Consider the following 12,155-nt stretch of genomic DNA (forward strand, 5'->3'; position numbering starts at 1 on the left):
AACCATATTGCTCTGAGTCTGGAGTCACATGTAGGCCAGACCAGGTAAGGATGGCAGATTTCCTTCCCTAAAAGTGAACCAGGTGGGTTTTTACAACAACTGATGGCAATATTAACCTGGATTTCTGGATGACTAATTCAGTGACATTACCACTACATCTCTGCTGTTACATGGGGAATCAAATTGTGATGACCCTAAATGATTTTTCTGCTGAGCACAATATTTCAGGAACTAACAACTTGTGCTACAGCACTGTCATTCATTCTTGACTGAAACACTAAACATACTGGAGCAAATACTGTTCTCTATTAAATGCCATTCACATCTTCAGCAAAACTAGACAAGAGAGAGAAATGAAGTCTCAGGCTTCCTTTCAACTCTTGATTTCAGAGCCTTATATTGGCGTGTGACTGCTGTTTGCAATACTGATGGGGGTCAGTCTTCAGAACATGTCAGCTAAATTCTCACAGTCCACAAGGAAGTACATCTCTCCAGCTGCCAGAACAAGAATAAGCATTGCCAATGGAGGGAGAACTGCAAGCTTGCTGTTAACTTCAATTTGACACTGTAAAGCACAACATTTATACAAAGAAAAGACTTGTACTTAAGTAGCACCCTTGACAACCACTGGACATCGCAAAGTGCTTTACTGTCAATCAAGCACGACTGTAGTGTAGCCAGTGTTGTAATGTGTACATGGTAAATGGTCACAAACAACAATAAAGAATAGATAATTTTGGTTTTTTTTTTGCTTAAGTTAATTGTGAATTAAATTTTGGCTGGGATACTGGGGATAGTTGCCCTGCTCTGCTCTGGAAAGTGCCATGGCAACCTTTACACCTCTGAGAGGGTAGCCAGGTCCTTAGTTTAACATCTCACCCAAAGATGGTGGAACACACTTTGTACTGCATGGGAGTACCTGCCTGGAATTTACACTCAAACCCTGGAGTGGGACTTGAACCCAGAGCTTTGAGAGATGAACATGCTACCAATTGAGTCATGGCTGGCACACATGAGATATGGATATTTCTGTAAAGTCTAGAATCATAACAATAAGAAAGACATAAGCTACAGTGTTAGCTGATGCAGAGCAGTTTGGTCGTACTGTATTTGCCCAACACACACAGGTCACACCATCAGATTTAGAAGAGTGTTTCTTAACGGACAGAATGTGCAGTCAATGTTGATGAAACAGAACACTGCTGAATGGTGTGCAGATATTCTTCAGGAACTGTAATCAAAGACATCAACACGGTGATGGGCTTGCCAAGCTTATCACAAATGTACTGGGTTCTAAACTTCCTTGGGTCACAATTCCCAGTTTAGGGTGTCTCCTGTTTCTGACCTTAGCCACTTCTGGCTTCTGACCCTCAAAGCATTGCAGGAAGCTTCCAAAGACAGTGGCGAATCAGTGCCATTGGGCCTCTGTCATTTCACCGCAGGAGGCTTGAGGATTCCATGGTGAGGGACCATAAGCAGACTGTCCTGCTGAATTTCCACATGTCTCACATGTACAACTTGGTCTCTGAATTCAAAAGGACGGCAGTGAATGGATTTCCAGTGATTTTGCCCCTTGAATAGTAAAAAAGCTAATAAAGACCTTTCATCAAGAAGGGATTCCAATGAATGCTAACATTCTTCTATTTTGTTCGGTTTAACATCAGTTTATTTTTCATGGTTTTAGGGGAAATGGTTGTTGGGGGGTGTTGAGGAAGATCTGATCGCAAAACTTCCTGCAGCAGCTCCTGGACAGCAATCAAGAGTGGGAACTCTGGTGGGAGGCTTGTCCCTCCACAGCATGCTGTATGGCCCTGTACAGTACTCACTACACACTCAAGGAGATCAAAGAACCAATTCATTTAAAACTTTAAGTATTGTTGGAATCAAAGGACATTACTTGAGTAGCTCATTTGAAACAGAAGGTCACCGATCTAGAAAGTGAAAAGGATAACATTCTACGCACCTTCCAGAGTGTTTGTCAGAACACTTAAAACACTGTTCGCTCTGTCCTTCCTTCCGAAGGATGCATTTAACTGGTCCATTGACACCAGGAGGGAGCCCGAATGTTTCTTCTTGCTCTCGATTTCAGTGGTAGGCTGTAAATGGTTACATTTCAATTAATATAGTTCCTATTCGCTTAAGAAATATGGCATTGTGCAGCTTGCATGCTTCATCCATAGATAAGCAGGTAAGGAATGGGGAAGGGAGAGGGGATACAAGTGTCAGTTCAATACAGCAATCGGCACTCATCAAGGATAGAATCCTCCACTGCAACTAGCTTAGCTAAGTGTCTCACCGAGTTGATGTCCAGTTTCCTCTTTGTATAATCAAATTGAATAATCTGTACATTACATTATACTTGTCACATGTAATATCACTGTTCAAAATAATTGAGAGATTTACACTTAGCCAGTACACACTAACTCTGAACAATGTAAAGGAAAATAAGTATATTTTGAAGAAATGCAGCAAATGCAGTTATTCCATCAGTATCTTTTCCGTGCTGAACATATTAGTGAGTTTAAAATATTGTGACTTCACAGTTAGTTCATTGTATAACCCTCTATACCTAAAACTCTCATCCCTCCCCCAAACAGTCCTGAATCCCAAATCTCACATCTTCAATACCTTGAGCACTGATTTTCTCAACAGTCTTCCTGGCCTTCACCAATGGATTACAGATGGATTATATATGATGTACAGGATACACTCAAGCAATTTACCAAGCTCACTTCTGCTGCAGCCCCCTCCCCTGCAAGTTTTAACACTGAAAACAACAAGGGTGGCAATGTCATTGGAGCACCTCCAAGTTACCATCCATCATAAAATGGATGTATAGTGCTATTCCTTTATCATCTGGGTGAAGATCCTGAAAGTCCTCTATCAAACAATATGGTGGCAGCACTCACTCAAGAACTGCAGAGGCTCAAGAGGATGTCCACTATTGTTGTAAGATGACTCAGCAGTCCTTGGTCACTGATACCCATAACAGAACAAATTTATGAATAAAACACTATGAATGCAATCTGTTGTATTCAAGAATGAGGGCAAGGTATTGACATTTTAGTTCTTCATTTTAAATGATCCTCTTTGATCCTTCGTAGAAGGGCAATGCTATGTGGCATCATTTAGTTTCCCTTTTTTTCCCCCAACTGTTTGAATTAATGAGGAAATGGAAGACAAAAGACATTTTAGCTGACTGAAAGCATGAAACAGAAAATGTTTGAAACATATAGCATGTACATCAGTATCTGAACAGAGAAAGGGCAAATTAATACTTCAGGTATATGTCCTAAATGTACATTCTCCAATCACTTAGCCAGTCATGGAAAGTGGGTGTGTGTGGGGTCTATTCTATTGCAATCTCACCCACTTTACATGTGCAGCTTTCAGGAGCTGAGGGGATAGAGTGAATGCTTCATTCAAATTCAGTTTTTTTCATATATGGGCATCACTGGTAGGGTGGGCATTTATTGCCCATCCCACATTGCCCTTGAACTGAATGGCTTGCTTGGCCTGCTTAAAAGTCAACCTTGTAGGCCTGGAGTCACATGTAGGCCAGACCAGGTAAGGACAGCAGATTTCCTTCCCTAAAGGACATCAGTGAACCAGATGGGTTTTATAAATAATCGATGATAGTTGCACAGTGAAATTATCACTAAGCCATCACCTCCTCCTTAAGCCACCAGTCTAACTTGTACTATTATAAAATACAATCATTTCAAACAGGATGAAACTGGATAGTGTAGAACAGCAACTAAGGAAGGATGATTCTTAGAACTTAAGGGTGAATTATTATTTCTTAAGTCAGAGGTTGGATTAGGTTTTTGCCAAAACATTTCTGTTCTTTATTTTGATCACTCTTTGCTTCATGTCCAAGTTTCCCTTGCGAATAGTTCTTCCTTCTCTAGAATGGAGTGAGCTTCTGCAAAAAGATTTCTCCAACTGAAATTCTCCTCTGTATAATTTATTTGCTGGAGCAGGAAGCAGCGCAGCAGGTGAGTGCATCCTCATTCAGTCACCCAGTCCAATCAACACCCAAGAGGTTGAGTCAGGAGTCTCTGTTGGACGATGTTGCAGAGGGGCACCTGGGATTTGGCAGCTATAACCTTTTTTCTGTCAAACAGTTTCAGAGACTTCGACATTGCAATGCGCCAAATGATCTTCAGCTGAAGCCTGGCATCTCTTCATCAAACACTTGTGACTATCCTCTCTACTTCCAATACCCTCTTCACTGTCTTCCTTGAATGTTATGCAGCACTCTTGGGTAGGAGTGTATCTTGGGCAGTAGTGATAAACCAATAGCATCATACTGTCTGTTTGAAATACACTCCGCAATGGAACTAACAAGGACCAGAGCATATAATGGGGGATTGGCTTGATGCCACTCATTCTACTACACAAGATCAATCTCTCCTGGTATCTATTAATTCTCTGGTCTCCATTTCATGCCATTAACTCTTGAAGTGACCCCACTTCTGTTGGTGACTTCAAACCCGTGGTTCATGATGGCATGAGTGAATTCCCGCTGGGCAAGTTTTTGAAGATGTTGCTATTGAATGGGTTTTCCAATTCTGTGGAGGGAAATAAATGGGGAAATATTATGTGTTTCATACAAGCTGGCTTTTTTCTTGGTCTGTTCATATCTGGGTCTTCTGTAAGCACAGACAGTCAGGAAAGCGACTTGTGTTATTGGCTATGCACAATGGTACTTGTGGTGCACTTTTCACTTGACGATGCACATCTCCACCTCAGAAGAGTGGGACCCCTGTATAATGGCTGCCTCCTCTTCATACTGATTAGTGGATGAATGATTTCTGTTCTTCCTTATGCAATGGAGTCTTCCTGCAAATTACGCCTAATTTGTTTTCCTGCATGCAAACAGAACCCTGATTACTTTTGGATAGAGAGCTGTTTGTTTAAAAATTACCAGAACATATATAAGACTTTCCTTATAGAATATTGAAACTGAAAATGATCCCGCAAAGGCATGTGCCCATTGTAAGATTCTCCAGTGCAGCAGCATAATTGTGAACACATCTGCACAGTTCACATCTGTACTGAACAGTTAGAGGTAAAGATGATGAATGGCAGCTTACCTTTGCTGGCCTTGTGCAGTCATGGAGCTTCAGACTAGTGTAGGTGCCTTGAGGATGAGGGAGTTGCCACTCACTGCCCGTGTCACTTCCTTCCATTTAGCTTTAGCTGGCTGCAGACTTCTCTTCACCCGCTGTCATTTTTGCAACCCTTTCATGTACAACTTCAGTCGGGAGAACAGTTAAGTCAGTCTCAGAGACAGTTGCTGTTCTCACCTTCCTGCTTCTTGCTGGAGCCACTTTGTGACTTTGCGGCACTTTGGCCCGAATTAAGGATTGTCCCATTTCAGATTCTGCTGCTGCATTCTCAAGGGTTAGTACAGACCAAACTAGCATAGTGCAGCTCATGAATCAAGAACAGAAAGTGTTGGAGAAGCTCAGCAGGTCTGGCAGCATCTGTGAAGAGAGAAGTAGAGTTAACATTTCGAGTCCAACGATGCTTTGTCAGAACTGCATTTCATGATGATTAGACTTCTCAAGTCACTTCAGAATCAATTAATGCACAGATGGGTCCTGCAGACAACACAGACTTCAGGACAGATACTAGCCAGTACATTCGAAATCATCTGCTCCTTTTGTGAACAGTGTCAAGAAATGCGTTCTGAAGGAAAGTCATACCAGACTCGAAACATCAACTCTGCTTCTCTCTGTACAGATTCTGCTAGATCTGCTAAGTCTCTTCAGCACTTTGTGCCTTTACTTCAGATTTTGACATTTGCAGTACTTTGTTTTTATAAGCAAAGAATTTTCTAATGTCCACTTGAGAATTGTATTTGAAGAGAGCAGTACACCTCAGTACTGCTCTGAAGCATCAATCTATTGGGCCTCCAGCCTACAACAACCCTCTGGTTCAATGGTAATAGCCCCCTGTGAGTCAAAGTTGTCAACCGCCACTATACCCATGTATTATTTGGGCCTCCTGAATGTTACTTATCAATTCCTGATATTTGCCTGAGCCAGCTATTGTAAAACAAGTTCCATAAAGCAAAAAGGAATTCACTCAGATCCTCGCAAATTAACTGATTTGGTCCCTAATTATAGATACCTGATCGACATCCTGTGCATTTCATTTATTCCCTGCCTTATTGGAAATTGTGAAAAATCAGTTTCACCTCAGACATTCCTACAATTAAAGCACTCAGGCCTCACACCATATCACTTCAGGCCTTAAGCTGCATTCTCATGACATGGAAACACAGGAAATAAGAGCCACTCAGCCACTTCACCCTGCGCTGCCATTCGATTGGATCATGGCTGGTCCACAACCTCAACACTATTTTTTCCATCCACATTGTCCCCATCTCATTTAATGACTGCCTTGAGAAATCTCTCAATGTTTGTCTTGAATATACTCAATGACTGAACTTCCACAGTCTTCTGGAGTAGAGAATTCCAAGACTCACTGTAGCAAGTGAAGGATGAAATTTCTCCTCCTCTCAGGCTTACATGATGGGCCAAATAGTCTCCTCTCGCCTTGCAACATTTGTGTGATTCTGTGCTACAAGGCCTGCCTCTTAATTCACAGACTGTGTCCTTTGGTTCTAGACTTGGCAAGGAAGCTATTATTGCTAGCTATTATTCACATCTGTCCTGTCAGAATTTGGGAAGCTTCAATGAGCTCACCACTCATTCTTCTAAACTCTAGAGGATACAGGTCTTGTCTCTTCAATCTCGCCTCGTACAACAATCATGCCATCTCTGGGATCAGTCTGATGAACCTTTGGTGCACTCACTCTATGGTTTGGATTTCAACAAAATTGAAGACCTGAACAATTGCAGAAGCTCAATCGCTGAGTCAGTTTATGACAGAAATGAATAGGTTTTGGGAAGCTAATGGACATTACAGGATATGAAATGGTACAGGAATGTGGCTTTGAGGAGAAGAGCAGTCACAACTTAACTGGATGGTGGGGCAGGCTCAAAGGGCTGAATGACCTATTCTTGCTCCTACTGTGGATTTGTAGTCAATATTTTAATATCGAGGGCTCTTGAGTCAGATATGTTTGACAAGAACCAAATGATGGGCAATGTATTATTCTGCTGTAAAGGTGAAACTGAATCCACTAGATGGTAACAACTGGTATTCGGCCAACATGGACAAGATCACAGTTCAATCATGCTTTGGGCTGCTACCTTCATTAACCTGTGAAAATGGAGGGGACCCATTGGGAAATAATAGAAATTTGTTGAAACAGTCCCCAAAATGCAGTTCTGCTCAAATCCCTTGAATAAGGCAATAAAGGAATGTGGGCGGCACGGTGGCACAGTGGTTAGCACTGCTGCCTCACAGCGCCTGAGACCTGGGTTCAGTTCCCGCCTCAGGCGACTGACTGTGTGGAGTTTGCATGTTCTCCCCGTGTCTGCGTGGGTTTCCTCCGGGTGCTCCGGTTTCCTCCCACAGTCCAAAAGATGTGCAGGGTCAGGTGAATTGGCCATGCTAAATTGCCCGTAGTGTTAGGTAAGGGGTAAATGTAGGGGTATGGGTGGGTTTCGGGTCGGTGTGGACTTGTTGGGCCGAAGGGCCTGTTTCCACACTGTAATGTAATCTAATCTAATGTAATCTAATCTAATCTAAAACCTGTCTGAAATAGATGCTAACAGGTCACGTATGCAAATTAGCAGTTTGAGGACCCCTGCTGAAAATTTGTCTGTTTTGTCCACTCATTCTCTCCTCTGGTTTGTATGGCTGTAATTCAGAAGTCAATTCACCAAGCTGAAGGAATCTCGTTAAACATGTGCATTGGGATCTGATGACAAAATCAGCACCTGATCAGTGATTTTGGCCTGATCAGGCTAGCAATAATAGCTTCCTTGCCAAGTAAATGCTGGCCAGAGGCAGAAGAGTGCAGATTAAAATAACAAATGTCTGAACTTTGTGACCACTTTCATTCAGCTCATAGCTTTAGGACATGGTTGAAGATGCCATTTTTAGTCTCTTCTCCATGTAACCTGCATGTCTGTAGTTCAAGGAATCAGAGTGAGGAGGGGGAGACAAAATGCCCACTTAGCAATCAACATGCTTTATGAAGTTGTACCATTAATTGCCATTGTTGCCAAAAAATGTTTTTAAAGGCCAAGTCTGGAATCGACCTTGTTCTTCCCTCTTCAATGTAGCAAAGTTTTCTACTTTTCCTCTCCTGAAGGAATGAAGATGGAAATGAACACAAAACATCCAGAAGGAAAGTAAAATAATCAGAGGCGCAAAGAAGAGTATGAGAAAAAGTTGGCAGTACACATAAAAGAGAATCTAAGAGTTTTCTGTAAACATATAAGTAGTAAAAGGAGGACCAAGGTTTATTAAGGAGCAACAAAGCTAATTAAGCATAGAGTTTAGAGTGTGGGGCAAAAGCCCTGCATGAATCCTGATTCTCCTGCTCCTCGGATGCTTCCTGATCTGCTGTGCTTTTCCAGCACCACACTCTTGACTCTAATCTCCAGCATTTGCAGTCCTCACTTTCGCTTAAGTAAGCATAGAGTCAGAGGGTGTGGCTGAGGTACCAAATGAGTACTTTCACTCGATAACAAGGAAGAAGATGCTGCCAAAACGGGGAAAGAGAAGGCCATTGAGACACTGGATGGGCTAAAAATTAATAAAGAGGTATGAGATAGGTTGCTAAGTTGCTTAGTCACCAGGGCTGGGTAAAATATATCCAAGATAATGAGGGAAATGGGATTGGAAATAGTGTAAGCACTGGCCACAATCTTCCATCCTCCCTCAGATACAGAGCTGGCGCCAGAGCAGAGGACTGGAGAACTGCAAATATTGTTCAAAACTACTTTTGTTCCAAAACAGTAGAAGGATAAATCCAACAATTACAGAACAGTCAGTTGTAGAAATCAGGATAAAATTAACAGTCACTTGGGCAAATGAGAATTAATGAAGGAAAGTCAGCATAGATAGGTTAACAGCAAATTGTGTTTGACTGACTGATGCAGATTTTTAAAATGAGGTTGATGAGAGCAATGCTATTGATTAGGTGTAAATGGACTTCCGAAAAACATTTGATAAAGTGCCACCTAAGATTGGAATTGGATGGGGATGTGACTGACTGTAGAGTACCCCCAGACTGATGGTAGTCCCACTTCACCCAAGTAATGACTGCTCCACTGACTTTCAGAAGCAAATGCACTGTGCTTGCCATGTGAGCTGCTGGCACATACTGCAGGTCTGACACTGCTGTAGCACAGTGCCATACAGTGAAATGTTCATCCATTGACTGTTCAGTGACCTCCACCATCATAAGCTGCTTACTTCTCCCTCTGCACTAAAAAGCAATGTAAGCCACAGAGTTCTAAGCCTGGAATATAGCACTGAAGACCATGTGCTAAGAAAGGAATGTGAGCCATGCAGAGACTGGCAGCCTATAAGTTTGCCAGTGTGCTCAAATAACGCAATGTGAAGTACACAGTGGCTGGCAGCTTCCAAGTAGAGGCAAAGTGAGTGAATGCAAGCTAAGAGCCATAAGATGCTTCAGATGCGTGTTTCCCTTTTTCTCTTATAGCATTTTCCCACCTTTCTCACCATTGTTCAACGGAAGGGAAAATTCCACCCAAACACAGGACATAGTTAGTATTCCAGAGGATAAATTAGATCATAAAATCTGTATTATTTTTAAAAACTGAACTTAGAACACAAATGTTCATCTGTTCTGTTGTTTTCATCAAAAAGACAAATTCCTTCTCATGAACTACATCATGTCAAAACTGATATATATGACAACACCACTTGATGCCATTTACACACTACAGTAGGTGCTCTGATTGTGGCAGAAAATGTATAGTCAGCTTAACGTGGAACATTGACAGCCAAGTCATGTATTTCACTTCTCCCACATGCCTCAGGATGAAAGAAACTGAATGTAGGCAAACGCCTTTGAAGGGAAGGGGATTATATTAAAATTAATAAGATTATGTAAATTAACAAGCCATTCCCCCATTCATAAAATAGATTTTAGATCAAAGTTATAAACTAAAGCTACTGATTTAGTCTTGAAACAAAAATGGGTCTATAATTGCAAAATGTGATTTCAAAGTGATGAAAAATCATGTTATCGCTCAACTTATTCAGTCACTGTGAAAACTGTGGCTCTGATCAGTCTTCCCAGTGCAGTTCCACAATCTCTGCATCTACTAATACTCGTCAAAAGTATCAGTAAAGGAAATCAGCATTCATTGTGGGATACACACAAACTTTAAAAGACCCCATTCTAACCAGAAAATAAGAGGAAATATGCAGTGTGGCAGAGCAGCTGCCAAACTGTTTCAGATCACACTTGTGTCCAAACAAAGTCATTTTTGTTGCAACACCAACATACGAATCTCCATCATCCCAAATTTAGCCTTTTTGAACGTTCACACCAGTGCAATGATTATTCACTGTCATATACTGAGCACAGTTTTTTTTGCACTTGTGTTTTGAAAAGTCAACACAAAATGGCAGGTGGAGCAGATGAAGAAATACAGTTGTGTTAGAGCTGAGACAAATTTGGCAACCAAGTATACTTTTATGCTTTTCCCCAATTTTCTTTGTTCCTGCCCAGTTCTTTCAGCCATGTGGGCGCTGGCTGCCCTTGAGTATTTTCCATTTGTTCCTTTCAGCCCCGGACTGCCAGGAGTCATTATGCCTTGGGAAGCATCAGGACTAATCTTACCTTTGCCCAAAACCATTCAACAAATTTGGCAGCAGGACCCAGTGAATAGCAGTTAACAACAGGAATCCTTGCAGATTTTCTTTCCTCTACCTCACTCATAAGGCAAAAAGGCCCCAGTTTAAAATACTTAGTACTGAGCAGGATTATGATTTTGGATCTTCTAGTTTTAGATAGAAGATGATGCTTCTGTTCCTAGTAGGTATATTTGTACAACACTTTTGTTAAAATAATATGTACATTTTCCCATTATTTAACTTTCCCACCTTTAAGCCCCAGTAAGCCCAATTTAAGGGGCTCACACCCAGGCTTCCATCTATATCGCTTGAATCAGCCATTATAAAGAAGGCATGCAGTTTGGTAGCATATCAAGTTTGTCAGAAGCATTTCATAGCATTTCACATACAACCGATTCCTTTGAAGAGCAGTGACTGTGATGCAGACAAATGTGACAGCCATTTTGCACGCAGAAAGATCCCACAAATCGCAATGAGATGAGTAACCAATTAATCTGTTTCTCGTTACATTTGTCGATGGAAAGGTGGCCCCAAGGACACTGGAACAACTCCCTGACCTTCTTCAGACTGTTCCGGGGGATTTATCTACCTGAGCAGGTGGATGGAGCTTCAAGATCACGTCTCAACTAAAGGACAAAATCTGTGACAACGTAACACTTCCTTGGTGCTGCACTAATGCGTTAGCCTGGATTGCACCCTTTAGTCTTTGGAGTGGGGTTTGAACAACTTTCTGATTTAGGGGGCTACCAAGTGAACCGAGCTGAAATATTGGGAATCAAAAGGTGCTGGCTTATTCTCCTTCCCTCCAAACTCCATGAGGAATGGCAATGCCCTCTCACCTGGGGTTTTGGGATTACAAAATTAAATGGATATATTTGATGAGCTTTGTGGGATATACCAATGTACTGTGCCATTGAATGTAAAGATGTGCTTACATGGCACTCCATCCACAGTGAATTCCTGAACTTGGGTTGGGCCAAGTGTGTCAAGTATATGAGAAGGGTTCCCTGTGGGGGAAGAGAAACTCAGATAGACAGTCCCCAAATTGCTGTGGTATGTGCCTTCTCAGAAGCTGTTAGACAGATATTAGTAAATAGTAAGGGGTGAGGGCAGGCCTCTTTTCTAGCTGAGAAAATGATTTTTGGGATTAGGAGACTGCAAAGAAGAGAGAAAATGATTGAAATGAGAGATTCAAAAACAACAGAGACAGCCAAGAGTTTACACTATGCATTCAACAGAACAGATTCATGCAAAGGACTTACAAAATACCATAAATTAGATTACCTTTCTAATTAAAAATATCTAAATACCTTCACTGATACAAGTTAAACCCAAAAATGTTCATTACATTATGTATAAGCATATATATATATATAGTTTATATTAGTGCGAGA

At 41.5% G+C, this 12,155-nt stretch overlaps 1 protein-coding gene across 8 annotated transcripts in view; it reads right to left on the bottom strand.

Moving 5' to 3' along the window:
• The window catches only part of LOC122543258 (sodium channel protein type 8 subunit alpha-like), a 418,530-nt gene that overhangs the window by 241,705 nt on the left and 164,670 nt on the right, over positions 1-12,155 (bottom strand). For all 8 annotated transcript variants that reach the window (XM_087985565.1, XM_087985570.1, XM_087985567.1 and 5 more), the window contains exon 14: positions 1,964-2,096. In XM_087985565.1, the coding sequence (XP_087841691.1) occupies positions 1,964-2,096 (133 nt within the window). The remainder of the gene's footprint in view (positions 1-1,963; positions 2,097-12,155) is intronic.

Source organism: Chiloscyllium plagiosum, unplaced genomic scaffold (genome assembly GCF_037043375.1).
Source record: "Chiloscyllium plagiosum isolate Xiang-an unplaced genomic scaffold, Cpla_swu_hap1 HiC_scaffold_53X, whole genome shotgun sequence".
Taxonomy (NCBI): Eukaryota; Metazoa; Chordata; class Chondrichthyes; order Orectolobiformes; family Hemiscylliidae; genus Chiloscyllium; species Chiloscyllium plagiosum.